The sequence below is a fragment of the Vidua macroura genome, chromosome 8 (assembly GCF_024509145.1).
Source record: "Vidua macroura isolate BioBank_ID:100142 chromosome 8, ASM2450914v1, whole genome shotgun sequence".
NCBI classification, from domain to species: domain Eukaryota; kingdom Metazoa; phylum Chordata; class Aves; order Passeriformes; family Viduidae; genus Vidua; species Vidua macroura.
This window is the reverse complement of record NC_071578.1, coordinates 5517141-5544975: the sequence shown is the minus strand read 5'-3', so window position 1 is coordinate 5544975 and position 27835 is coordinate 5517141. Positions and strand designations below refer to the sequence as shown.

At 40.8% G+C, this 27835-nt stretch overlaps 1 protein-coding gene across 2 annotated transcripts in view; it reads left to right on the top strand.

Annotated features, from left to right (window-relative positions):
• INPP5F (inositol polyphosphate-5-phosphatase F) overlaps positions 1–27782 on the top strand; it is a 40919-nt gene extending 13137 nt beyond the window's left edge. The window contains exons 3-20 of one of the 2 annotated variants that reach the window (XM_053983211.1): positions 6239–6375; positions 7056–7184; positions 7769–7936; positions 8239–8295; positions 9552–9750; positions 12188–12367; positions 12739–12806; positions 13249–13373; positions 14722–14799; positions 15532–15652; positions 17578–17706; positions 20066–20183; positions 20705–20903; positions 21772–21843; positions 21948–22021; positions 23235–23363; positions 24099–24186; positions 24632–27782. In XM_053983211.1, coding sequence (XP_053839186.1) covers positions 6239–6375; positions 7056–7184; positions 7769–7936; positions 8239–8295; positions 9552–9750; positions 12188–12367; positions 12739–12806; positions 13249–13373; positions 14722–14799; positions 15532–15652; positions 17578–17706; positions 20066–20183; positions 20705–20903; positions 21772–21843; positions 21948–22021; positions 23235–23363; positions 24099–24186; positions 24632–25736 — 3176 coding nt within the window. In that variant the 3' untranslated portion in view covers positions 25737–27782. Of the gene's footprint in view, positions 1–6238; positions 6376–7055; positions 7185–7768; positions 7937–8035; positions 8141–8238; positions 8296–9551; positions 9751–12187; positions 12368–12738; positions 12807–13248; positions 13374–14721; positions 14800–15531; positions 15653–17577; positions 17707–20065; positions 20184–20704; positions 20904–21771; positions 21844–21947; positions 22022–23234; positions 23364–24098; positions 24187–24631 lie in introns of those variants that run through there. The other variant, XM_053983212.1, reaches the window with a different exon arrangement.
• Positions 27783–27835: the final 53 nt, after the last annotated feature.

The following is a 27835-nucleotide window of genomic DNA, read 5'->3' as shown; positions in this document are numbered from 1 at the left end:
AAAATTCTTAAATCTTTTGGAATAATCCTTCCAAGGAGATTCCTGTTGTTCTCCTATGGTACAGTGCAAAAACTAATAAAGGAAGCTTTCACAGAAGTATAAGGCCTGAATTCTCAATGCTATATAAAAACCTGAATAATAATTGCTGCCTTGGTAGAGGAATATTTGAAAGTAAGAGAAACACTTAAACTTGCTTGCAGTCAAATGGCAGAACTATGAAACTCAAGCAGGTGTAGAATTCATTGTTTTAATGATAAGCTTGGCTCTAACTGATAGTAGTAATGTGTTCCTGTAAAATAAACTCAGTACTCCTGCAGCTTTATCAGCTTCAAATTCCTGAAGCCATAATAAGTATTTATTTTGATATATACCAGCTTTGCCCAGCAAGATACCTCTGCCAGTAGAGCTCTGGCTGTCTATTTACCTGCAGGTGGAAAGGTGGCCATAAAGCCTTGCTGTGTGGCATTGTTTTTGTGAGTCCCTGCATTTAAAGTAGTGCCTGGCAATATGATCAATACAGGTAAAGTTTCAAGTGTGTTCCAGGAGGGCAGGATGGATTAAATGCTGAGATGGATCAGATATTTGTAGTCCCTTGAATAGAGACAGATTGCTCAGGGTGGCAATAATGGGATGGAGGACAGGGACTGGGACACCCTGGCATGAGTGTAGGGCAGATAAATCCTAGGAATTACTGTGGCTCCACAGGTACTGTGACCCCTGGTCCTGTTTCTGGGAGTAATAGTTCAGAGCCCACCTCTCCATGAAGTTCATGGTCATGTCCTCCTCCTAGTCACATCACTTCATCTTCTTTGAATTCACCTGATATTTTTGTCTGTGCTCATTCTCCAGATTTATTCCCACCCTTTTTCAGATCTGGTCATATGAACTGGTTCAGATTGTGCAGTCTCACTTTTTCTCTTCATCCAGGTTGTCTGTGCTGGTCAGCATGTGCTGTCCATGAAGAATGATGGCTAAACTCCAGTAATGAGCTTTTTCTGCTGTGGGAAAGTGCTCAGTGATGGGTTTTGACACATGTTTTTTGTGTTTGTGGGGGGTGTGGTGTTTTAAAACCAGGCCCTTGGGTACACAAAAGCCTTCTCCCCCCCTTCTCTCTAGGGAGCCTAGTTATAAAAGCCTTTGAAAAGGGAGACCTCAAATGCTTTCTGGAAGGTTTTTAGTATGTTGTGGCAACTGGAGATCTTTGCATGTGTGTTTATTGTGAGCTGCTTCCTCTGCTTATGAAATCTGAGTTGAAACTTTCCCAGAGTGTGATACTTCAACAGGTGTCATCTTGCTGTTGTCAGGTAAATTAAGATTATCAGGTAATAAGACTGATATCTCTTCTTTCCATGTGTCCTATAGAGCTACTGAATCAATTAAGCTCATCCAGGCATTCCACTCAGCTTCTCCTTAGGTCAGTGGAAGTGTTTCCTTTTGTCTCTGCCTTGTTCAGATGACACCATCACAGACTGTTCATCTTTCTTTTTTGTTGTAGGTATTCTGCTATTTAGTGATGCAACTGTCCTATAAATGGTGTCTTGTTTTCTACTATTAAATATCTGAAAAAAACCAGCCTCCAGCTATTTATCGTTACTTTTCTTTTGAGAGCTCCTGGAATTTGGTGCCATTTCCTGATGAGTGTCATCCATCAGGCTGCAGTGACAAGGAGAGGGCTGACTGAGGTGTCTCACACAGCTCTCCTCAAACCTGCTATTTTCAGTGAACTCCTACTTGATCATATTCAAGTGTGGCTTGTTGTTATCCTCAGGCTGAATCATCTAGCAGTCTGTAACAGTAACCTGTCTTCATTACTTATTCTTGTATCAATCTTTGTCACCTGGAAACTTTATCAGCAGAAGTTGTATAAATATTTTACATTGCTGGATGGCAATTCTGTCCAGGCTCAGCAGGAGAACTGTGCTGCAGGAGCTGGGTGAAATGCCTGACCTGCAAAAGGACTTGCTGCTCTGATTTCTTCTTCCCTGCCCCCAGGTTATCAGGATCAGAAAAATTAGTTTGAAGCTCATTTGGTGAATTTGGGCTTGTCCTGCTCAGAGCCTTGTTACCAGCTGTTGTTGAAAAGAGGTCTTAAAAATCCTTGGCACACACAAACACTGAGAACTTCAAATGCCTTTTTAAGTATTGGAGTAGCTACCAGTGCACTCTAGGGCTGTGACAAAGCCTGTATGCACTTGAATGTCTTGGTCATAGATCCTCATGTGTTTCTGAAAGATTTGTTTATTGCAGGAATGCTGGAATTGTCTAAGATGACCTTGAAATGTCCCTGTAATCAGTCATGGGCTGTCTGTAATTTAGCATTGGAATACCCTTGCCAATGAGCTGTAACTAGGGATGGGTTTTAATTTACTCCTAATCTTGCTGGTTTTATTGCTTGCCTCATACAGGAGAATTTGTAGGAAAGCTGCTGTGACAGGGAAGCTGTCTCATAGAAACCAGCTAGCCAATATTATATGCTTTACTTTTTAATTCTTCAAAGAATTTTTGACATGAGGGAGCCAGTTGTACCTCTGAACATAATTGTACACTTATATTTGAGATTCAAATTTATTTAAAGCAATATTTTGTTCTTCCCCAAAGTGAATTTTCTTAAAACATTCAGATACTTTATTTTTGTGTGTGTGTGTGGGGAACTCAAACCTGAACAATAAAACATTGGTTGAATATCAGAATGTAAGAATTTAATTGCTTACTCTTTTCTGGCCCATTCCAAAAGAACTTGTAAGAAAATGCAGAGTAACAATGGGAATAAAAGGAAAATGGTTTTAGGATGTATTGTGGAGATGTTACTGCAACATTTTCTTGGTAAGATGCACAATTAAAATTGTCTTTGTTTAATCTTCCCATATAGAGGGAAACACATCTCTTGCATAAAGTATCTCCTTTATATAATTTAATTTTGTTGTCCAATATATCTGACTATAACCAAAGCTGGATTTCCTAACCAGTTCCAGCAATTGCCACTTAACACAGTCATTTCTCCCTCAGGTTCTTCTGTTTCTTGATCAAAGCACCCCCCTGTGCACTGCAGAGTCTGTACTTGGATTCATTTGGGGTGTCCCAGTGCTGGTTAATTAAGGCCCAGGTTAAATGCTACTGGCAAAACTCCTCAGACTCTGTAAACAGGAGGGAAATGGAGTTCTTCCTTCCTTATCCCCAGCTTTTTTTTGTTAGCATGCCTCTGAATCTTGGTAGAAACTACAGGCTGTTCTGAAATCTCTTCACTGAGATATAACTGAATTTCATACAGTCAACAACCCAAAGCATTCCTTTTGCATGCAGCCAATTTTTAAGTTGTTCAAGTAACAAAATGTATGAAATTGGTAGCGTAGAATTTCTTGGCTAAAATCAAAATCCATGCAGAAAGCAGCATTTGTAATAAACTCATGTACAGTTTATGAAAAGTTACTGCAAAAGCATTTGGGGGAAAGTGCATGCTAGATTCTTGGGGAAGTGTTAGAGAAAAACAGCAGCGTTGTGCTGACAGTGTTGAAACAACAGAGGAGTAAATTTCCATTTTAGTGATGAATGAGAGGTAATAGCTTCCTTTGGATGCAATACTTCAAGCTAGTTGTCACCATCTGCTCTGCCCTAGTTCATAAAACACTGAAAATGAACATTATATCCTGAGAGATGCCTTGAAACGTGCACTTTTCTGGAGTGGCATACAGCTGTCCTGTTCTGCAGTGCACACCATAGCTCACACATGGAGCAGGCAGTCACTGATCTGTGGAACTGCTTTTTTCCTCCTGACTGCAGAAGCACATTCTCTGTATTTAGGGATTCAGTTATTTAGATATTGCTGGCTATTATAATGTGCTGCTTTTATGGCTATTGTTGAAGCTTTACTTCAGGGCATACTTTATCTGCATAATCACTTCCTGACTGTTTACTTTTGATCTGCTGGGGAATTCCTGTTTTCTTTCAATGTTCTGTGGCTCTGGCTATAATACAAAGAGTTTTGCAATGTACACCAAGATGACATTTCAGTGCCTTTTTGAAAATGACAAAGGATACTCAACTCTCTTGTCAGTTTTGAGCTCTTAAGTTCTTTTTTACAGCTACCAGGGTTTGTTAATATAGGTAGGGGGAAGATTGGGCAGAGAGATTTTTCCTTTTCCAGTTTTTTACTGTGGTGTATCTGCTTTACCTTACACTAATCTCCAGCAGAACCCTACTGATTAATTCACTGGAGCTCTGGATGGTCACCTTTGTTAGAAGAGTGTCTGTTTTGTTTGTTGACATACACTGGTGATCTCCTAGGAGTAAATTGTGTGGCCAACCTTCTGCAGATGGGAATAGATGAGATGATAGGACTGCCCAGCAGGAATACCTGCCTGGACACCCTGTTGTAAAAGCTTGGATTGCCCTGGCTTTTCAGAGACTGCTGGGTTTGCCTACTAGAAATCAGCATAGAAAGGGTAGATCTTTTCAGATGAACTGATAGGCATCTTTATGTGTTGCTGGTGGGTTTGGCAGCATTTCAATTTCTCCTTTGCAAAAGGATTTTTTTTAACCTGTTCGTTGGTCTTCTCGCTGTTGCATAAAATCTGTCATTTTCCTCAGCCTGCTTTTCCCCATGGCTGCTGGGTGGGATGTGGGGGCAAAGGCAGGTGTTCTCCAAGGCATGTTCCCTACAGCTGCACAGAGGAGCTGCTCCAGCACCTGTGGCCAGTGAGGATCACTGAGTGCCATTTGCTGTCACTCTCCTCTCCTGATCTGGTATCCTTTGACCAGTTTTAGGAGATTGTGCTTGTGTGACAGCTTGGATTGTTCTTGTGACAGCCCTGCTCCAGCCTCAGGGCTGACTCTGCTCCATCAGAGTGACACCCTGAGATCCCCCCTGACCTGAGGTGTCTGATCCTGCAGAGATGAGGGTTCTGCTGCAGTGTTCAGGAGCAGCACAGGGCTCCCTTTACAGGACCATGCATATTAAAGAAGTGGTGCCTGTCTTCATTCCCCTTCCCCTCCTGCCTTTTTGAGAGGCACCCTCTGACTCTCACAGCATGTCTGTAGTTAGGAGAATCTGAAATCTTTAAAGGCTTCTTAATACCTACCATAAACATATCTCTTTTTTTAAAGGCAGTAATGCAAGAATTCAAGGGAGGAATGCAGTGTCACAGCACACAGTTGTCTGTTGGCAGTGACTATTCCTGTTCTTTAGATAAAAGAAACTGCTGGGGTTTTCTGTGTTTTTCTTAAACATTCAGAGGACAAAATACTGTTTAGAATTTACTGAGCAAGGGGAACAGGGTTTGTATTTGCTATAGAGCTGCTAAATAGACTTTTCAAAGGCTGTGGATCGTATTCAGAGGCACAATACATGACACATTCTGCCATCACAAGTGTGGGAGCATATTTAAGTCTATCACAGCAGGCTTTTTATGTCTTTGTCACCTTTTCAGCTGAACTCAGTTGGCTGCTTCTCAGCTGGGAGAAGCAGTGAATGTGCATGTTTGTCTCTAGGACTTTCTCTGCCTTTTCCATCTCCCTTAACAGAACTTTTGCTTTTGACTCCTAAATGCCCTGCACAAAACTCCTGCTCTAGCCAAAGGATTGAAATCTGGGAATGTCCAGGCACTCCTCAGCAGTCAGTGGGAATGTTTGCTGTGTTCCCCTGTCTCATTAAAGTGTGGGTGCTGTAGCCGCAAGTGCTGTAGCCTGGATGTGTCTGGAATGCTCCTGTCACCAATATCTTCATTAATTTTTATCTCACTAATTTCTCCACCACTTTATGCTCTTCAGGAATGCTGTCACGAGCCGTTGAACACGTGTAAACTGCTTTATGTGGTGCAGTCCATGTTTGCTCATCAGATTTCTTTCACTCATGAATCTTGCAGTCAGGTGTTACCTGTGTCTGTCTTGCTGTTTGATACATGACAGGAGGTACAAAGGGAAATTCTTAACTTGCTGTCTGAGCTCCAGCTGTTCTCAAATTGTGCTGCCATCAGTGGGAATGTGCCTCATCCTAGAGATTGTTAATTGCTGTAGGTGAAGCAGGGGTTACTTTGATGTAAGTCTGTGGAATAGTTAATCTCCTTATATTAGAGACTGAATAAATATTTTTAAGTCTTTGTTTATTTTATTGCAATGCATAATAACAAAACACAACAATAACAAATCATCATTCACTGGATTCTTCTAGTCAAATGGTTTATGGCACACTAATCAAAATATATTCCTGACAAAACAAAGCATCTACTCATCTCTTTTTTCCCAGATTTACCATGGTGGCTGCTTTTAATTCGTCAGAAAGCATTGATTGGCAAACTTCCAGGAGATCACGAGGTTTGCAAAATAACCAAGATTGCAGTGATTCCACTTTCTGAGACAGAACCTCAGGATCTGGAACTGGAGGTATGGCCATCCCCAAGGAACTCTGACTGTCCCCCTCCTGCTTCAGTGAAATAAAAGTCAAATGCCTCTTGTCTCTTCTTCCTGGTATAAGGAAACATCTTGAGTATTTTGTGCTTTTTTAAATACTATTTTTTTGATAAAAAGTATTTTTTAAAACAGAAGTCACATGTTCTGTTGGGGAGGGAAATTGCAACAAAATAATACCTAAATTTCATAAAGATCATTGGGAATACCACACAAGAATAAGATTTACTGAACCAGGAGAAAGTGTATTTTTTTTATGGATTCTCTTGCTTTCATCCCATTTTGGAATCTTAATTCTATAACTTGGCTTGAAGGGAAATCCTTACTTAAAATGTTGCAATTTTTTTTCCCCAAAAGAGAATGGATTAAGGAACAAAAATAAAACTGAGCAGTGCTAATTTAATTTGGGTGGGAAGTTGGAGTCTGAGTACTCAAGTCATGTCAAATTGAGGCAGAGTCTCACATCACAGGAGAAAATGCCTTTTATAGAAGAGTGAGAATTAGGCTATAGATGGACACCTGCAGGTTCCCCCTCAATTTCAGTGTCTCCCCTAGGTTTGTGGACATCAAAATCTTGCTTTTGTAGACTTTCAGTTTTCTTTGAACTTTTTAAAGAGTATTTAAATGTTGGCTTTAATTCAATGTCATTATTTTAGCTTTGTAAAAAGCACCATTTCGGGATAAACAAGCCAGAGAAGATAACACAGTCCCCAGATGACACAAAATTCCTGCTGAAGACTCTTACTCAAATTAAATCTAATGTGTCTGCTCCAAATAAAAAGAAGGTAAAGTTTTCTACTGTTTCCTTCTTTGTTCCAAAATGTTGAGTTCATAATTCAAAGCTTTTGATGGATTATCAAATGGAATACAAAGACATTAAAAAAACTGCAGAATGTGGAGCTACTGTCTTGATGCCCAGTTTAATTTTTTTGATTACTTAACTGTGGCTCTTCCATGATTTTTATTTTTTTTTCATTTTGTAATTACATAATTTTGGCAGAATTGCTAATAGAGTTCTTTTTTACTAGGATTAACTTCTAGTGAGGTTCTAAACTTCTATAAATTTCTTTGCATAAGTATCTCTTATAATAGAGAATTGGACACAATTTGGTGCCTGGTTCCTCAGAGAATGCCATGCAATCTCATCTAACTGCTTTTAACCAATAATGACTTGGATTAGGAAGTCAAAACAGTAGTTATTAAAACTAGAATTATGTTTCTCAGACTGCTGTCTCCTATGTTTATCTTTGCTGGGAGTTTTTCCCTGCTCATCACTGGGAAAGTGTTTGTCCCCCAAGGTTAGAAATGGAAAATATGACTGGAGTCTCACTCGCAGAGAAAGACATGAGAGCCATTTTTGTTCTTTCAGATTAGAGAAAGCAAAGAGAAAGAGAGACTGGAGAAGAGATTATTGGAGGAGTTGTTCAAAATGTTCATGGATTCAGACTCCTTTTACTACAGCCTGAGCTATGACCTGACAAATTCTGTGCAGAGGCAGAGCGCCTGTGAGAAAACCAACCTACCCCTGTGGCGAAAAGTGAGTGCTTGTGTGTGTTTGTTTGTGTTTGTTTCTTCACCTGGGGGATGAGCTGTCCAATAATGGTCGTGGTCCAAACCTGGCTGGTCACATTTTACAGCAGCTGAACACCTTGTCCTGTAACCAGCTCAGCTGCAAGGAAACAAAAGTCTGCAGCAGCATGACCTGAAGTGTTTTATTTAAAGCACTGACTTGTCTGTACAGGTGTGTGAATAAACTGATGGACACTGGTGTCCTTCCCTCAGATATTGCCAAACCTAACTTGTGATACTGCAAAACCTGCCCTTTTGTCTTCTGAACAGGTGGATGACAGATTCTTTTGGAACAAGCACATGATTGAAGATCTCATCAGCATTGATGTGAGTCCTAGTTCTAATGTGTATTATGAGAACAATTCTTTAGTTCTTTTTAGTTGAGATGTTTGCTTAAGGCCTTGTAGGGGTTTGGTTACAAACCTGCTTGGCAGACAGGTCAGGATCAGGGCTGTGCCTTCTGTAGCTGAGCAGCTGGCACTGCCTTCTTCCTCCAGCCAGCCTGTGATCATTGCTAAGGAGTGAACTTCGGCTGAAATAAAACATGTAATGCAATAAAGCAGTGTAGAATAACTTGGTGTGATATGTTTGTGCTGATTTCTTAAGGTAAAGTTGAGTTGTGTTTTTATGTGAAATGGATTATCCCTGAACAGAGCTGAACTTGATAATGAGGAGGAGCCAGGAAAGAAACAACCTCTGTATTTCAAAGTTTCCCTGAGATAAGATTTTGGTTCTCCATAGTGGAGGATAGTGTTTTGTCTCTGAGCACAGTAGCTGATCAGTGTAAAACCAGTGTAGAGCAAGTTGTTCTGAACATCTGTTCAGAGTAAATAAAACATTTTCCTGGCAAGTGAGCACATAAAGAAGCAGCAATCCACCTCTCTTTCTTCAATAAATGACCTTCCATCATTTTAAATTAACCTTGTGGACCAAGGACTAAGTTGCTAACTTCTGGATGCCAGTTTAGGCCAAGTCTAATTTTCTTTAGGGGTGACAGCATCTTGCCTTATGCCCTACTCCTCTTTCATGGATAATTATAAATAAACAAATGGTTATGGAGTCACAGCAGGGTTAACCTGTGTCCACTGTGAAAAGTTGTGTGTAATGCAGGAGTTTAATGAGTTGTATTTTTCATGTTATAAGATATAAATGGATAACCTTCAGTTAGTGGGGAATTTGGATCTTGATTCTGTTTAAGAAATCAGTGTTTTAGGGTGCAGAGCCATGAACCAGTTGTCTTGAGGACTAAATTAGCCCATATGAAGCTCTATACTGTTATGTGTTGCTGAAAACAGGCTAACATCTACCTTCCTGTAGAAATGTGATACAGTATGTGTCCACACAGAGGTTTTAAAACTGCCTTAAATCAGAAACAAAAAATTGCTTTCTTTCTTCCTCCTGATTTAAAAGCCCTGTGACTGATGGAGGAAAAATGCTGCTATCTCTTACATAAATAAGGATATGGCAAAAATTAAAGTATGAAAAGTATGTGAAGGAAATGTTTTATAAACATAAGAAATGGCAGAGGTAATTGTAGGTAATGTTGGACCGAGAGGACAGTAAATGTTTTTTGTACCCTTCAGAATGCTGAAGTGGACTTCTGGATTATCCCCATCATTCAAGGATTTGTGCAAATTGAAGAACTTGTAGTAAACTATAATGAATCTTCTGATGATGATAAGAGCAGTCCTGAAACTCCTCCTCAGGAATCATCTTGTGTAGATGACATCCACCCAACGTTTCTGGTGGCGCTTATCTCCCGCCGGAGCCGGCACAGAGCGGGTAGGCAGACACAGCTCAGGCTGCTGGGGTGTTTCTGAGCACTGCAGAGGGATGCAGCTGGTAAAAGTGGACAGTGCTGAGTTGTTGAATCTTTGCTTCTTTTTTTTTTGCCAGGGTTGGGATTAAATGTGTGAGATGGTATTTCTTGTTGGGACTCAGATGTTTGTTATTTCTTATCTATATTAGTCTCACAAGCTGTGAGTTCTGCAGCACTTCACTCCAACAAACTAAAAATGAAGCCCCATCTCTCTCCCTACAGGGTCTTTTAAGGATAAACTCTCCAGTTAAGAAATGACACCTAAACTATTTTCACTTTTAACCCAATAACCAACCACCTGTGCCCCGCAATGTGGACTTTATCCAATTACACAAAACCACCCAAACCCATGGAGAAGAAGGTGAAGAAGGACCAGCCTCTGCCCTAAAACCTCTATCTTGCTTTATATATATTGCTATATTCTAAAACCTTAAACTCTAAGTTTCCCACCCTGTGATGTTACACACTTCTATTCAAACTCCACACCCACAATCCCAGTTCTACCATTCCATTTGGAAGCTTCTCCATGGCCCCAGGTCAAATGCAGAGTTCTCCTGGGGGTCAGTGCCTGACAGCACAGAAAGTCTGGAATTCTCAGCATCCAGGGTTCCAGCACTGCGTGTTCAGCAGATGGCCAGCCCTTGTCTGCACTGCAGCCTTCCCTGCTGGGAGGAGAGAGAGGAGAGGCTGCAGTGCCTGCAGCGCTGTACAGCTGTCACTTGGGCTGGCTGCTGAGTGAGCTTCACTGGTCTGCTCAGGAGCACTGAGTGCATCCTTGGAGGTCACATTGCTGAGGTGGAGTTCCATTTTTGCAGAGATCCCCCTATTAGGACTTTGCTCATAACTCTGTGCTGATATATTTTGGTAGGCTTGGATGGGAGTTAAATTTTCAAAGGTCTTTGAGGGCTTTGGCAGCAACTGAAGAGGCTTGAAAAGCCACATGTGTGCATGCCTGTGTCCCAGGAGATGTTTATTAGGGGCAAGGTGTGAAATGTGGCTGTGCTTTGGTCTTGTACCTTATTAGGCTTAGAGTAGCAAGGCAAACAGAAATTATTCCCTGACCTTAGGATCTCAAAGAGAAAGATTGAATCACTTTACAGCTTCATAAATCCTGTTCAACTCCACACTTTTCAGTCTAACTGGTTTTTATGAAGACACTCTCCAATGTCTCCAACTCCTTTCTTACACAGTTGGGTTTTTAACATGTCAAAAAACCCAGAAAAAAACCTGTTGAGCTTACCCTGCTATAGGACAGTAGCTTTGTACCACAGCTCACTTGGATGCATTTAATTCAGTTCCAAGGGAAATGGTTTGTCAGAACAACTTGGAGTAAATAGTTGAGGGTTTCAGAGTAGTACCTAGTTTACAGTCTGGCCTTTTCATACTAAATTGTTACACAGATACAGCAACTAAATTCTAGAAGGAAAATTTCTTATTGATTCCTTCTTACTATGAATGTTACTATGCTCATCTGATTTCTAGTCCAGAGCATAAACTGTGTAGAATTTTCTCATATTTGCTTATCTGATTTCTATTCCAAAGCATAAACTGTGTAGAATTTTCTCCCTGATTAAAGCCTGTAATGCTGCTCTGACAATATCTCTATAGAGATCCCTATTATAGGTATTTTACATTCCTTTCCCTTTCCTACTTTTAACCTCTTCCTGTCTGTACTGTCAAGGTTCAGCTCAAAAATTTGGTTCAATGTTACTTCCAGACACGGAACGGAATTTCCATGACCTTGAATATTTTTCCAGCTCTCTTACTCCTTCCCTGTCCCTTGTTACCCCCTGCATCATTTGTGAAATAATGATGTGCTCCCCTTTGAGTCAAGGATATGCAAACACATTTCTGTTTAATGAGCAGTTCAGAACTGGGTAGGCATAAAACTGTAGTCAGAGGAGCTTTATCTCTTCTTAATGGGCAGAATTAGTTACACAAGTTAAAAGGGAAATTAGTTACACAAGGAGGGGAAGGCTTCTGTTTTGTGAAACCTGTAAATCCTCTTGGGCTGCTTCTGGGATCTCTGTGAGAAGTGGAGCCTCTGCCAGTAAAAGTGGCCTTTAGGTTTATGGAAAATACTGAGCACTGAAGTAAAACTTTGTGCTAAATGTGACAGAACAGGAAGAAATGTGTCTTTTAAGATGGACCAGATATATTTGTGACTTTAATCTGCCCTGTCTTTACGTTCTGCTGCTCATAGTGTATCATTAAATAAACTTTTTCCATGTAGTCAAAATAACTTTTGAGGAATAAACTAGGGTAGGACTGACTTCTGCTGTTGATCATGGATTTGGGCTAGAACTCTTGGTTTTGGTTAGCATTGTCAAAACCAGCAATATAAATTACTAATGTTTAAGCAAATTCTTTAATGTGACTTGACCATTCTCATTTCCCCAGGAATGCGGTATAAGCGGAGAGGTGTTGATAAAAATGGAAACGTGGCAAATTATGTTGAGACAGAGCAACTGATCCATGTCCATAATCACACCCTTTCCTATATCCAAACACGAGGCTCTGTGCCTGTTTTCTGGAGCCAAGTTGGATACAGATATAACCCACGGCCCCGGCTGGACAAGAGTAAGTATTTGGGAGAAAAACCTAAAAATCAGAGCCCCCTGGAACTGTCCTTTTTGGAAGAGATGTTTATGTGGGTGTGGTGCATATATAGAAGGATGAAGCAGGCTTATTAAAAGTTAATTTTTTGTCCCATCTCCTCTGCCCAAAAAGCAAAATGCAGCAAAATCCAAGAACGTGTTTGCTTATAACAGCAATGTTGAGACTGAGCAAATTAATGCAAGACCTTTAAAAGTAATTTTGTACAATGAGTTATTATCTTTAAGCTAAGGTATCTTGGTTTTTTGGAGTACAAATTTGGGCATGATTTAATACATCAAGCAGGACTTAGTGCTGAACAGGCTGTTTCTGTCTAACACTGCTCTGCCTTGTAGGTGAAAATGAAACCGTGTCCTGTTTTCGTGCGCACTTTGAAGAACAGCTGAAAAATTACAAAAAGCAGGTGAGTGCTACATGACAGAATAGTAATCTCATGAAAATGCAGGGGCTGAAAGTTAATGTTTTTAGGTTGTTTTTCTTAGTGATGTGTTGTGGGTTTTTTTAGAAGCTTGTTGACAATTAGAAGGTTGGTATGTAAAGAGAATTTTACTTAGGTTTTTCAAATATCCTTGTAAATAACCAGTAAAACCCAGGAATAACTTATGGCAATGTTCAAACCCTATTTCTGTGTACCTGTCCTATGCATTCAGAGCTTCTCTGTATTTAAATTTGTGTAGGCAGGGAGCTGTTGGAGTTTATTTGTCTTAGGTACAGTCTGTCAAAGGTTGTAACTTCAGCAAGATTGCTATGAATCTTTAACTCTGGAGCTATTTGTTATTGCCTGGTGTAAATGTAAGCAAGTTTTGTAGCAGATGATGAGTGTTAAATAATTAAACTTTGAACAGGTTATTATTAACTTGGTGGATCAGACAGGCAGAGAGAAGATTATTGGAGATGCTTACCTTAAACAAGTTCTTCTCTACAACAATGCAAATCTGACTTATGTTTCATTTGACTTCCATGAGCACTGGTAAGAAACCTTTTAGAAATATCACTTTGCATCTTTTTTATTGGCATGAAAAGCAAGTATGACTGAGGAGAAAACTCATTATTATTTCTACTTCTGCATGAAACACTGTTCTTTTAAACAAGAATACAGTTTTTAAACTAAAGCACTATAAAACTTAAAGCTTGGGTAACCAAACACTGCTGTTTGTGATGTTGTGTCCCTGACCTGTTAAATATGCAGTTACTTATCGGGCAGAGCTTAATTGTCACACATTTTAAGAGTTTCCTTAAACATGCCATGAGTGTAAAGCTGGCTGACCTGCTTTTTCAAGCTATGTAGCATTTTACTTTTAATTCTCTATTTCTGTTTCTCTTGCTTGTTTCTATAAAAGCACGATGGGTTCTTTCAGGACCCTGATGTTGTTATTTCAGTATAAAATACACGGATTTTATCTTAATCCAGTGTGAGTAGTTGCTGTTTTCATGACTGCCCTCTGATGCTGCTGTGCTCTAGAGCAGTGCTCACATGCCCAAGCATGTCATCTGTCACAGGCATGTATTTCTCCTGCTCCCCTCAAGCAGGCTGCATTTGTGTGGGGTCTAAACTGGTTTAATCTTCACTTCCAAACTTAATCTAGGGATTGCAGCTGGCCTGGGAGAGCATTACTGGCTGACTGAGTATGGCATTAATAGATACTGTCAGAGAGGGGGGTGGGAAGGGAAACCCCTCTCAGAACAGTATTGGCCTTTGAGAGTTCTGTAGGACTGTTGGCACCCTGGATTGATTTGATGATTAATCTTTTGTTTAGAGGAATTTTCATTTTCCTTCGTTTACTTTTTTCCTACAAACAGCTGTAGTGACCAGGACTGTTTCTGCACTGTGTGAGCAGGAGTGAATTGAGAGCAATCCTGAAAAATAACCAACTGGGGTAGGGGGAGGAGGGGGGTGATGTGTCTGTAGGTGGTTTTCTCTGTACAATCACTGGCAAAGCAGGACTCACCATCCCAGTTCCAAATCTACAGTAGTTACTTTTCTTGAGACTAAAATGAGAACAGAATGTTGCACATGCCTGAATAGCTGCACACTTACTCTTCCTAATGGAAGCAGCATTAAAAAATGCTAAGTTTTGGGAATTGAATGATCTTTTAACCTCTTGCTTTGGATTTGGACGTTGAACTGTACTGCAAAATAGTTCTGGATGTTGGCTCATTGTCAATTGGCTCCTGTTTAAAGCTCATTGCAGGAGGGAATGCTTGTCTCTCTCATTTAGCCAAAGCACCATATTTGTTAACAGTACAAATAAGATAAAGTTGTTAAGTAAAGTCACTGCTCTAGTTCAAACTAACTTTTGTGAAATTCTCTGTTTCAGCCGAGGAATGAAGTTTGAAAATGTTCAAACACTGACTGATGCCATTCATGATATTATTCTTGACATGAAGTGGTGCTGGTAGGTACTTAACTGTTTCTAGACAAGTAGGGAACATTTGTAGAGGAAAATACCGACAATGAGTAGATATTCAGAGGCCTTAATTTTCTCCAAACCAATATGTTTCATATTTCTCTTCTGGTGTCCAGCTTGTTTGTCAGAGTTTTTGTCTTCTGGAGTGTTGGTGTTCTACCCATGTGACAGCAGAAATTCTCAGGTGCTGTTTACTGCATTTCTGCTTTTCACATTTTAGGGTCACTCACCTTTAATGTGAAACACTCTGTATTTGACCCACAAACCCTAGGATGGCAGCCTTACTGTTGGCAGCAAGCAGACATGTTTGACCTTACTTTGAACTGATTAAAGTTCATACATTTGGGTAACGTGTGGCTGCAACCTCAATCAATTGCTCTCTAATGTTCTGTATTGCTGTCATTATCATTGGCTTCTCTGTTTTTGAAATTAAATGCCTTTGCTCTTGAAAGCTTGTATTATGTATGCATGAGTTGAATTCAGCATCTGATTGCATCTCAAGTTTGTGGCCTCAGTAGGATTTATGTCTGATGTCCAGCCTAGATTAAAGAGGAGGTTAAGTTGGAACAAGAGGAGTTAATTCAGTGTGGGGTGTGGCTGGAGTGTGAGTGCAATCATAAATAGTGCTCCACGTGTGAAATGTTCTACTGTTTATGCAGCTGACGGATTACACTGGATTTTCAGTGTCTCAGTGTGCTTTTGTTCTCTTCCTGTTGACAGGGTTGACCAAGCTGGAGTGATCTGTAAGCAGGAGGGAATTTTCCGGGTTAACTGCATGGACTGCCTGGATCGGACCAACGTTGTGCAGGCTGCTATTGCCAGAGTGGTCATGGAGCAGCAGGCACGTAAAACTGAGGGGCTCTGCCGAGTACTGAGTGCCTCACACCTCAGCTGTTGCTCACAGAGAAATCAGTGTGTTTGAAAAATGCTGAACTGACCTCTGTGAAAAAATCTTTGCAAAATACTTGAAGTGCCATGAAGCTGAGAGGAGTAATATATACAAATGCAAAACTTGAAATAATTACAGAGCAGTGATGCCTCCTTCTGTCTTCCTTCAGAGAGGACTGATTGTCCACAACTTGGAGAGGATTGTCTTGTTTGGATTTAGTAATTTCAGTTTAAATTATGTAGGAATACAGAGTTTAGAAGCAAGACACCTTCTCCCCCAAGTGCCTCACTGAAATGATGTTAAAAGACTAAAATCTAACAAGTTGGGTGCTATTTTAGGAGCTTTGAAGTGAAATACTGTGATGCAGCAAGTAAGGAGATGAGTTGTCCCTTCTGTGTGTAGAGGAGCAATTAATTCATGATGTAAATAGCCCTGATGGCTGTGGCTGTTGAGCTGTGGAATAGTTCTCCCTGTACAGAGGAGGGATTTTCAAGCAGATTGAGAGTTCTTTCCTTTAGTTTTCCTCTTTGCTCTGGCCCTCACTTGCTTTCTATAAGCTCAGTGGTGACTCTGTTCCCATGTGAGGACTTCACTGACACAGTACTGCTACAGACCTAATGCAGACTTAATGTCCTGTAACTGGAACATCAAAGCCCCAGTCACAGCCCAAAGTGAGCAAACCTGATTATGGTTAAAGTGAAGGAGAAAGGATGAAGTGGGTCCTTCATTAGGCTGAAAAGTGAATGGATCTGGCTGTTGTACCTGGCAGTTTCTCTTTATGATCTGCTATTGTGAGCTCCTGACATAGGAGTACTGAGGACCAGGGGAGGGATCAGCCATCCCCCAATCATTATTTTAGAATAGGGTTTCTATCCAGGGTAACTCTCAAGGTCCAAGGCAATTCTTTCAAAAACAAGAGTGTTACAGATTGTTGTGAAGAGTCAATCATTGCTGAAGTGTGAGCTTGAGATGTGCTGCATCATTCTCATCCCGGAGCTGAAGTACTTGGGAATCAATTAATGACTGAGAAATGCCCTGAGCATTGCAGGGTCAGTGGCATGGAGTGAAGGACTGAGGGTTACATGTACCTCACACTTCTTCCTTGGAACCTCTGGACCTGCTTTCTCTCATCTGGGAACTTGATAGGGCTTTCAGAGTTAATGAGCAGCTCTGTGTTAATTTTCATTTAACTTGCAAAGAGTGCTTGAGCATTTAGTTTCAGTTGTAAATGGAAGTTTTCCTATGATTTGTTCCAAGTTATCCCTGTCATTTAGTGACTGCATTGCAGTTGTGTATGTGCTGCTCTACCCACTCAGTGTGTGTACAAAGCCTGACACTGGTATTGTACCCAAGGCTTATCTGGGGAAGACTGAAGGACTGGGTGTTCTAAGAGGGAGAGATCTTACCCTAGTATCAGTGACAAACAGTAACTGTCCAAAATGTGCAAGCACTAATAATAAACCAACATAAGAAGTTATTTTTATTTGTTTTCAGACCCTTGAGGTCATGAATGCCTTTGCAATAGAAGACAAATTAACTTGTTTATTTTAAAATTGTGATGCCTGTTTTTTGATGATTCTCTATTGAAAATTTTCCTGTATCTTGAGAATCTACAGTAACTTGTTTTCCTTCAGCTAATTTTTTTAATTATTGACTTAATATCCATAATTAATGTTACTGCTGCCTCCAGTGATGTGATGTTTAGCAATAAACCACCAATTCATTAATTTAATCTGACAAATCAGCACAATGGCTTCCTCCTCCCCACATACAACATCTGACAATTAAACACTTGGCAAGCGTTTCCTTCACCAAGCTCTGATACTGAGAATGACTTTTACTTTGGGCACTGAATTAATACATATGTCAAATTCCAGCTCAAAAAACTGGGTGTGATGCCACCAGAGCAGCCTCTGCCAGTGAAATGCAACAGGATCTACCAGATCATGTGGGCCAACAACGGCGATGCCATAAGCCGGCAGTACGCGGGCACGGCAGCCTTGAAGGTAAGCGGGGAGCCTCACCTGCCCCCAGGAATGTCTTGGGTTACAGGGCTCATGTGCACTGGAAAACCCTGGGATATTGCCTTGGTTTGAAAAGCCAGGTGTCTGCTAAGGAAGACATTTTTCATTCCCTTGAAATGGAAAATGTAAACCCCCCTCCCTCCGAATTGTTATGATTTTGAAATTAAGGGGCTCTCGGGCAAAGATATGGGAAAAGGAATAACAGTTCTTTGCTAGGAAAATTAAAAATATAAGTGCAAGAGTACAAAAAACCCATTGACAGAGTCAGAACAGGCCCTGGCAGCCTGTGGGGCAGGGTGCTGGCAGCAGTCCTTCCATGGTGGCTCAGCCCTCCTGCAGTGCCAGCTGTGCTTCTGCTGGAGCGGGATCCTGGACAAGGCTGGAGTTTTCCTCTGGAGCTCCAGGGCTGCTGGAGATGGGCCTGGGCTTCCTCTGGGAATGCAGGGGAGAAGAAAGCTGCTCCTCTGGGAATGCAGTGGGGCAGAAAGCTGCTCCTCTGGGAATGCAGTGGGGCAGAAAGCTGCTCCTCTGGGAATGCAGTGGGGAAGAAAGCTGCTCCTCTGGGAATGCAGTGGGGCAGAAAGCTGCTCCTCTGGGAATGCAGTGGGCAAAGGCTGCTGTGGTGTCCCAGGATCTCAGATTGTATCCAGGTAGGAATGCTTGGCTCCTCCCCTGGGCGGAACATCTCCCCATGGGATGATGGAATTTTCTCAGCCATGCAGGGACACTCACTGGCCATGAACAGAAGATAATTAATAATTAATGGCCTATTAACAGCAGATATCTCCTGGAGGGAGGATTGGTTGTGGGAGAGATAAAGAAAAAACTGCCCAATGAATAGAGATAACTGCCCCACCTCTGACAGCTGGCAATGGAATCCACACCCCCGGCCACATCTTGCATTTTCCAGCCTAAGACAGATATTAAAAGTTCACCAAGTACTCTGTGTGGTTTTGTTCTGGAGAGATGAGGCTTTGCAATGGAACAATGTTTTGTGTTGTGCTTGGTGTGAGTCAGAGAAAAGCTGAGTGCTCCCTGCACTTTCCCTGCATTCTGTTCTCTTCAACAAAAAGCAGAGCAGAGAGAAGAGTTCAAGAGATATTTTAATTATTACATCCATTTATATTTTATCATGGTTATAGTACTTCTAAGCAGTTAAAATACTTAAAGAATACTCTAAGGTTCTGGAGATCAGGCTATGTAGGTAGAAGGGAGATATTAATTAGCTGTATTTTCTAAAGATTCTTCTTAATTGGCTGTAATGCACTCTGTCTACCAAGATCAAGCATGAAACTCCTTGCTCTGTACTTCTGTTGCTTTGAAAAGTCATGGAATTTGAGGTATTTGCTGTGTGTAACTGGTGGAACAAATTCTAGTAGTATTTGCATTTGGCATAAGAAAAATCATTATGGTGGAAACTCTTAACACTTAAATCTGTCTTTAAATAACTCTGCTGAGCTTTGATTAGTTGATTGCACTAATATTAAAAAAAAATAAATTAAAGAACCTAACATGCTTGTTTTCATTGAGTATATTAAACTTTAAATCTGAAGTGCAGACCTCAATTTATAGATCTAAATTTTCAGGCCTTCTGCTGGAAGATTTCTCCACTCATTGTTGAGGTTCATGGATTAAATTAATTAATTTTAATTGTGGTATTTCTTTCAATTTGAAAGTGAAACACACTTGAAATATTCTTCATAGGAGTTGATGTGACTTTTAGAAATGCTCTGTGCCAGTGTGTCTCTGAAAATAGAATCCTCTAATGAAGTGTAACTACCAAAACAACTTTTCATTCAAATTCTAAGCCTTCTGTGGCCTAGAAACTTTCTTTTGTTTCTGAGATCGGGAGGATATGTGCTGCTTTCCTCCAGTATGTTATGTTTGTCTTGGTTTGGTAACAAAAGCAGTGAGATGAAAACCATTTTTCAGTAAGCTTCAGTCTTCTCTACTGTTCCAGTAGTGTTCCTTTTACATTAATGGCTAAAAAATAAAGGGATTTTTTTTTTCTTTTGGAGGTATTGAAGCATCACAGTGATTGATGTGTTGAAAGTCCTGCTTCAGTGTTAGCTGGCTTATATGTCCAGATTTGTTTTCTATTGGAATTTCCTACTGAAATTGTAAGTCTGTCAAAACCACAGGGTTCTGTGCAGAGTCAATGCCAGAAGATGTTCTTTAAAAAAAAAAAAAAAAAAAATTTCAACTTCTATATGAAATAGTTACTTGATGATAATTCCTGGATTTCCATCTATTCAATTCTGAGTTTCAGAGTGTCAAATCCTTTGAGCTGAGCCTGCTGCTCCAAATTTTGATGTAAAGATTTGCACGTTGTGTGTGACAGGGTGACTTCACAAGGACTGGTGAAAGAAAGCTGGCAGGGGTGATGAAGGATGGAGTGAACTCTGCAAACAGATACTACCTGAATCGTTTCAGGGATGCTTACAGGCAAGCAGTCATAGGTAAGAGCACAGTTTCAGCCCAGCTGAGCTGTGGTATTTAGAAGAGGTTATTAAATCATATTGGTTTCGTCTTTCTGACTGATTTTTTTTTTTTCCCCTGTTGCTTAAAAGCATTGTGAGTGGGGTACATGTCTGTACTGGACACTACAAAGAACAGTCTCACTCACTCTGGAATTTAAGCAACACTCAATTCAGAGGGATTGCATGCACTGAGACTCATTGGAGACCTTGCCCCAGCTTCATTTTAGCATTAAATGTCTTGTAGTATCTCTTTTTTTTTTTTTTTTTTTTTTAAGACAAACTTAAATTTATGAGCAAGTATCTCTTAAAATTGTGAGGAACTCTTTGTTTTTCACTGAAAGTAGAGTTATACCTTCTGAGTTTTCAGTTACAGGCAACATTCTTTTCAGAAAGACGACGAAGAGCATCATTAAAATGCAGCATTTAGAAGGAATTTACAAACTCTTGCCATATATCACTGTTAACTGTTTCTTGCTTGATATTTCCTGGGGTTTATTTAGATTTGATGCAGGGTATCCCTGTGACAGAGGACCTGTACTCCATATTTACAAAAGAGAAGGAGCACGAAGCGCTGCACAAGGAGAACCTGAGGAGCCACCAGGAACTGATCAGCCAGCTGCTGCAGAGCTACATGAAACTGCTCTTGCCAGATGATGAAAAATTCCATGGAGGGTGGGCACTCATTGACTGTGATCCAAGGTTTGTTGAACAAAGTTAAAACTGATCAGCTGCCACCTCTGTTAATTACTTCTGGTGTTAAAAGGTTTTGATAGCTGATGTGTGAACAGTTCTGTAGAAGGACAAGAGTGCTTGAAGGGTTTGAGTACTTGTAGTTGTAAATGGAAAAGGCATCTAAACATGTGCTTTTCCCAAAGTGCCATAAAAATGGTGCATGCTGGAATGACCCTTGAGACATCATCTGGAAATGGATGGATTTGGTTAATATTGCCAAAATGTGGCAGGTACCATGAAGAGAACTTGTAGAACTAAGGGTGGTTAAAAGGGAGTGCTTGAGGAGCTGTTGCTCCTTATTGCTTTATAGGGAAAGAGTAACTTAACTGATCAGATTGACTCCTTGGGCAATGAGTCAGCACTTGGACAGTCTAGATTTCTGTTCATGGAAAATAATGGGCCTAAACTCTGAACTTCACTCCATAGCAAGTTCAGAGTTCAGGAGCTTGCAAGAGAAAAATAGTGGTTAGATCTCCTGCAGGTTAAACTTCAGCATCTAAAAGTAGCAGAGCAGGTTGGTATGACAGCTATTCAGGGCACAGACTCATCACCCTCACTGAGTCTGAGGTATTTTTCCATTTCTCTGGTAGCATTTTTAATAGCTTGTGGGCTTTTTATTTATTTTTGGACCTTCTGCTGACATAATTGAGCTTTTAGGTAACTTCAGGTTTGAGAGAGAGTGTTGCTTACATGGATCCATTTGATAACACACCGTGATTAAAACTTCTTGTAACTTGTGCTCAGCTCTTAAAGAGCGTCCCCAGAACACGCTGGGCATGGGTTACAGCCCTGCAAATAAAACTTTCTACCCTGTATTTATTTTTCTTCCCTTCAGTCTCATCGATGCCACTCATAAGGATGTGGATGTGCTGCTTTTACTTTCAAATTGTGCCTATTATGTGGCCTAGTAAGTTACCCCACTTTCCCTTACTATGTGTAGTTTATTTTAGTAGCTTTGCTTTAGATTAAGATTTGATTTAGGAAGCACTAAATTCTGTTTCTTTTTTCTAGTTACGATGATGAAATCGACAAAGTGAATCAGTACCAAAGGTTAAGTCTTGAAGCTCTGGAAAAAATAGAAATAGGTAAGAAAACAGTCACTCTGTCCTTTTTTGAATGCTCTTAACAATGGCTTGAGCACTTATCAAAGCATCCCACAAATGTATTGAAGCAGCAGTCCTTGAAGTGTGGCACAAACCCTGGGCACCCCACCTAGAAATGGCCCTTCTGGCTGGTAACAGATGCCAGGCTCTTCCTACTGCTGGAAATGGAAGCTTTGATCATTGGAAGGGTTCTGAAATTTTCCCTCTTTCAAACTCCTAAAAGAGCCACGGAGTCATCCAAACAGATTTCATTATTTATCAAATGGAAGTAACAATTTTGCCAACTTCTGTAATGAGTCACAGATTTGTGCATTCAGGGCACTCTTCCTTTGATCCAAACACAGCAACTGGCTCAGAATTGTACTTCAGATCTGTTTCATAGCTTTGTAAAGCTTCTTTCTCAAGGGCTGATAACAAACATGCTGTTACAAAAGTACCTTGTTATGCTGATTTAATATATTTGCTATAGAATGTAACATCTGCAGGCTAAATCCAGCATTTTCTACTGGAAGCATTAAAGATGTGATGTCTTTGAATCATGAAAAAGGTGATCCAGTTGGGGAGAAGGGAGTGTGTGGCCTCCTGACAGAGTTTAATCCTCCATTACACAACACACAGTGATTTCATCATCTCCTGGCTGACTTTCACTGTGTCTGTGCAATTTCTGACTGTTCAGGTGAAAGGTCTCCCTCACTTGTGTATTGTGGAGATTTGTATCCTGAGGTACAGAACAGAGTGAAACATCATCATCCACACCTCATTTAATGCTGTAGATTATGCAGTGCACCGAAGAGTTGAAGTACTGGTCTAAATCTTGACATTTCGATTGCATTCCCTTGATAAAAATATTAGCTTTCTCTTTAATCCTTGCAGGAGCATTCCCTAAAGAACCCACAGGATGTAAAAAGTGTAAAATTTTTTTTTCCTTCTATTTGAAAGGGTGATCTGCAATAAATAATCAGGCTGGATTGTAACAGACATACAGAGAGTCTAGTTGCTTTTTGTAAGTTACTGATTGTTCAGTTATTGTGCAAATCTTTCACTTAAAGAGTCTGTCCTGCTCTTATGAAAACTTGAAGCATTTTAGGCTGAAAAAGACTGTCAGCACTTACATACCCTTAGGTGCAGGCCCTGCAGTGTCACTTTCAGTGTTTGGTTAAAGATTTCTAAAGATTTCTCCTGGTTTCTCTCTCAGGGCCTGAGCCTACTCTCTTTGGCAAACCCAAGTTCTCCTGCATGAGGCTGCATTACAAATACAAAGAAATGAGTGGATATTTTCATACACTCAGGGCTGTGGCTCGCAGCCCAGAAGAAGATGGAAAAGGTTTGTATCCTATGTAGAAGTTTTAAACACAGAAGTGTATTCAGTGTATTGGTGTTTCTCTAAAAAACACTTGTTCCATTGCTCTTAAAATTTCTCCTTCTTCAGAAATCACTCCAATAAAATCCTGTTGTGTGAAGTAGGAAAGCAATTGAAAAAAAACCACTCAGATGTTACTGTTTTAATAGAAAGAAAAATAAGTTTCAGATACAGCTATGAAGTAAAACATCTCTCTAGAACTAGAGTAATCTCCCTGTCCAGGTCTTTACTGCTCCAAAAACTTAGAAAATGAAGTTAAAATTAACTCCTAAAGAGGTAAAGAAATCGATTTCTTTAGTGAAATCAGTGTCTGGAAATGCCCTTGCTTGTTGTTTAACTAGATTAAAGGAACACTAACAAGGAAAAAATAACACTTCATACCTGGAGCACTGAGTTTTGTCAGCAAGGATTAGAATAAATAAAATTGCTTCTCTTCCTTCCCCAAATGAAGCAGTGTGGCAGTGATTCACTTAATGCTGAGCATTTAGGGCTGAAGGAGAGATTATTCTTTAGGTTTGTTTTGTAAGCTTTAAATCAGAATTGCAACTTGAAGGCCTGCTCTGCAGGGTGAAAGAAAAAAAAAAGGCAATAAAACCAAACAAAATTATGTTAAAATTAGACCTGTTTCTTTGTAGATTGTGGAATATAGGCTTCTAAGGGTGTTTTTAAGGGTCTGACAGGCTGCTGCTTGGATTTCAGACACTCTTCAGTGCATTGCAGAAATGCTGAGAATCACAAAGCAAGCGATGGGAATGGATGTGCCCATTATTGAGAAGAAGCTGGAGAGGTGAGTACTTAAATGATGTGACCCTTCTGTATTCCGCCTTTGCTCTCTGCTCAGCTGCTTCTCCCAGCTGAGGAGAAAGCGTGGTGAAAAGAAACTTGTTCTTTTTACAGGTATTGCAGATTGAATATTTGCTAAATGTGGCTACTGAGTATACACAAAGTCAGGGTTAAAAAAATGGAGAATTCAAATCCTTTTTCATCAGAAACTAAAGTGCCTGCAGAAACTGCCTGTTCCCCTTGTTTGGCTACTGTTCTTTGTTAGTTTGAGCTTGCTTAGCTTATATGGCTACAATATTATTATGTAAAAAATAGGATTAAATTTATTATTTATGCAAGGAAAGGACAATTTAGGAACTAAAATGTCCCCTTCTATTAAAGAAATAAGACTGGAAACAGTGTATACTTGGTGCTTTGATTGTACATTAAAGATCTTCTTCCTCTTCTAGGAGGAGCAGCAAACCTCATGAAGACATCATTGGCATTCGGTCTCAGAACAGAGGGTCCCTGGCCCAAGGCAAGAATTATTTACTGAGCAAGTTCTCCTCCCTCAATCAAAAGGTGAAACAAACCAAATCCAACGTGAACATCAGCAACCTTCGGAAGCTGGGCAGCTTTGCCAAACCTGAAGTGAAAGTCAATTTTTTAAAGCCAAATTTGAAAGTGAATCTTTGGAAGTCAGACAGCAGCCTTGAAACTCTGGAGAATCCAGGGGTAGATCCCAAAGCCCCTAGTGAATCTGACACAGAAGCCTCAGACAATGACTCGTTCCACTCCGATGACTTCCTGAGCAACTCCAAGTCAGATGAGGAGGCGCAGCTGGCGGATTCCCTGGAGAACATTGGCCCCACGGACTACGTGCTGCCCAGCTGCGGCATCATCGCCTCGGCGCCGCGCCTGGGCAGCCGCTCGCAGTCCCTCAGCAGCACCGACATGAGCATCAGCATTCCCGTGCCGGCCGAGGGCCAGGACGTTGCCATGCCTTCTGCTGACAGTGCAGAGCTGGAGTTTGCTAAGCCCATGGATGTGTACTGCCAGAGGTTCGTGCAGGACGCCCAGAGCAAGGGGTGTGATGTGCTGGAGCCTGAGGCTGGTTCTCAAGAGCCCCGTCACACACCGACCCAAACCAGCAGGAGCGCGGCCAAGAAGGCAGAACCCAAGGCTGAAGCTGTTGCAGACATTCCTTCCAGGCCATCAAAGCTGGATGTTCAGTCTTCAGAGCCAAATCCTCAGCTCTTGGCTGTCGGTGGGCCCGACTTGAGTAAATCCCACAGGAGCCCAGGATCTGTGTCTGGGAACCACGAGCCAGGACTCCACACCACTCCTTCCCCTGCTGACGGCAGCAGCAGCCGGGCCGTGTCTCCCTTCGCTAAAATCCGCAGCTCCATGGTCCAGGTTGCCAACATCACCCAGGCAGGATTGACTCAAGGGATTAATTTTGCTGTGGCAAAGGTCCAAAAGAGCCCTGCGGAACCAGAAGCTTTAAATGAAATCAAACAAAAAGAACTGAGAGAAATGTTTACGCAATGCCAGACACGAATAATTCAGATCTAGTTGCTCATTTGGGAAGTGTTCTTCTAGCTGTGGCTTCTAATAAAATAACACAATGACATCAGGACTATTGTGGCATGAACTGCTACTGGATACTGGGATTGATAACAGGTAATTTGTTTACAAGCAGTGAGAGATGCAAATGAATTTGGTTCTGACCAAGCTTCAGAATTCCCTCAGGCAGGTGAGACAGAACCTGTATAAACCATATTTAAACAGGTAGTTTAGACACTGGGATTCAATAAGCATGCTGTCTTAGATGTGTTGCACAGTTATTTTTTTGAGACTAATTTTGTAGCTCTTCTGAATTATGTAGAAAGTATTTATACTCAAAGGATGATACTGCACTTCTCTGACCTTACTTACCTTGCACTACACCAGCAAAACAAAGTACCGGTAAATTACATTTTATTTATTTTTGGACTAGTATTTTTACTTGTTTTCAATGAAGTTCTAGATGCAGCTGTCTATGAATTGTGCCTCTACAATGGGAACCGATGTGTTTTTGTTGAATTTAAGTATGTTAACCAGAAAGTAAGATTTCTTTGCTATCCTTTTCTTTCCAGACATCCTGGGACACTTTCATTATAGATAAAACTCAGAGATGCAATCTGAAATACCCACAGTCCTGCAGTGCAAATTTCTTCTGTAGAATGGTTTTTTTCCTCACTTGTTTTGAGGTGAGGGGAAATGAAGCAAATGTCTTTGAATTGTCTTGCCCATATTGAAGCAATTCCTTTTTTTTTTTTTAATTCCAAACTGCCCATTTGCTCTAATTTTTTCTCTGTGTAAAGCAAGATGAGCCAGATACCTGCCTATCAGGCACTGTGTCCCTCTGTGCTAGGATTCTCTTCAAGGATGAAAAATGATGCAAAATCCCAACTAACATCTAAAGCAGAAGGCCAGTGCACTGCTTTGTAAGATCAGGGTTGCATTAGAGCATAGCTGTCAGCATCTATTCAAGACCAAATTCCTGACCAGCTCCAGCTTTGCACCTCGCAGGGTAAAGCATCTGCTCATGCTGGGAACTGGATAAAAAATCCCCTTCGCTCTGTGTGTCAAAGGACTACATCTGTTAAATCCTCCTTCCCAGGAATGCCTTGCCATGCCATTCCAGGCTAGGACATTGTCCAGAAGCTGCTGTGAAGCAGGACCTTCCTGTGCTGTGGTTTGTGACTGTAAGCACCCTGCCAGACCCAGTGCCTCTGTCCTGTCCCTGTACTGTAGATAGGCTGCACGTGGTGTCCCCACAACGTCGTGTCCTGGGCTAGGCTAGCTCTGTGTCTTAGGACCTGTACTGTGTCTGAAATCATTTATCACCTGAAACTTTGATAAACAAATTTGGTTTATTTATTTTATTAAAGTGATGTGGGTTTGGGTTTTTGTTCTTTTTTTTGAGTGTCTATACTTGTGGCTATATTTAAAATTAAACTACTGCTGTATTTTAATGTGAGCAATATACATGAGATATTTTAATAAAAAAGTGGAATCAAAAGATGGGTTTGGTATGTGACGTTAAGGGATGTGGGACTGCAGGGCTTTGGGGTTTTTTTTCAAAATTACAGACACAATCCTCTGGTAGTCAAGGGACACAGCCATGACTTCAGTTCTTTATCCTCTTAGAATGCTGCTGCTTTTCTAGGCAACTTGTGCCAGGGCCTAACCACCCTCACAGGGAAGAGTTTATTCATATTTTATCTAAATCTATCTGTTAGTTTGAAGTCATCACCCCTTGTCCTGTCCCTCTCCAGCTGAATGTCCTTCCAGCTTGGGAACTGTCCCATCCCTGGCTATGAAATACTGGAAATGGCAATGGGCACAAAACCATCCCCTGAGGCAATCTTAGAACCCAACCCTGCATTCCAGCCCAGCTGCCTTTTGAAGAGACCTAATTTCCTTCCTCATTTGTTCAGTTGCTTCACTTCACAGTAATGCAGCACAAGTCAGATGAACCATGAATATTCATTTTTAGTGTTCAAAAAAAAAAAAAAAAAAAGCTCTAAGTGATTTGAAACAGCACCAAACTTGGCTCAAGTTTAGGATACACAAAAAATGTTTCTCATAATAATAAGTATTATTAGTGTGAAGAGACAAAATATCCA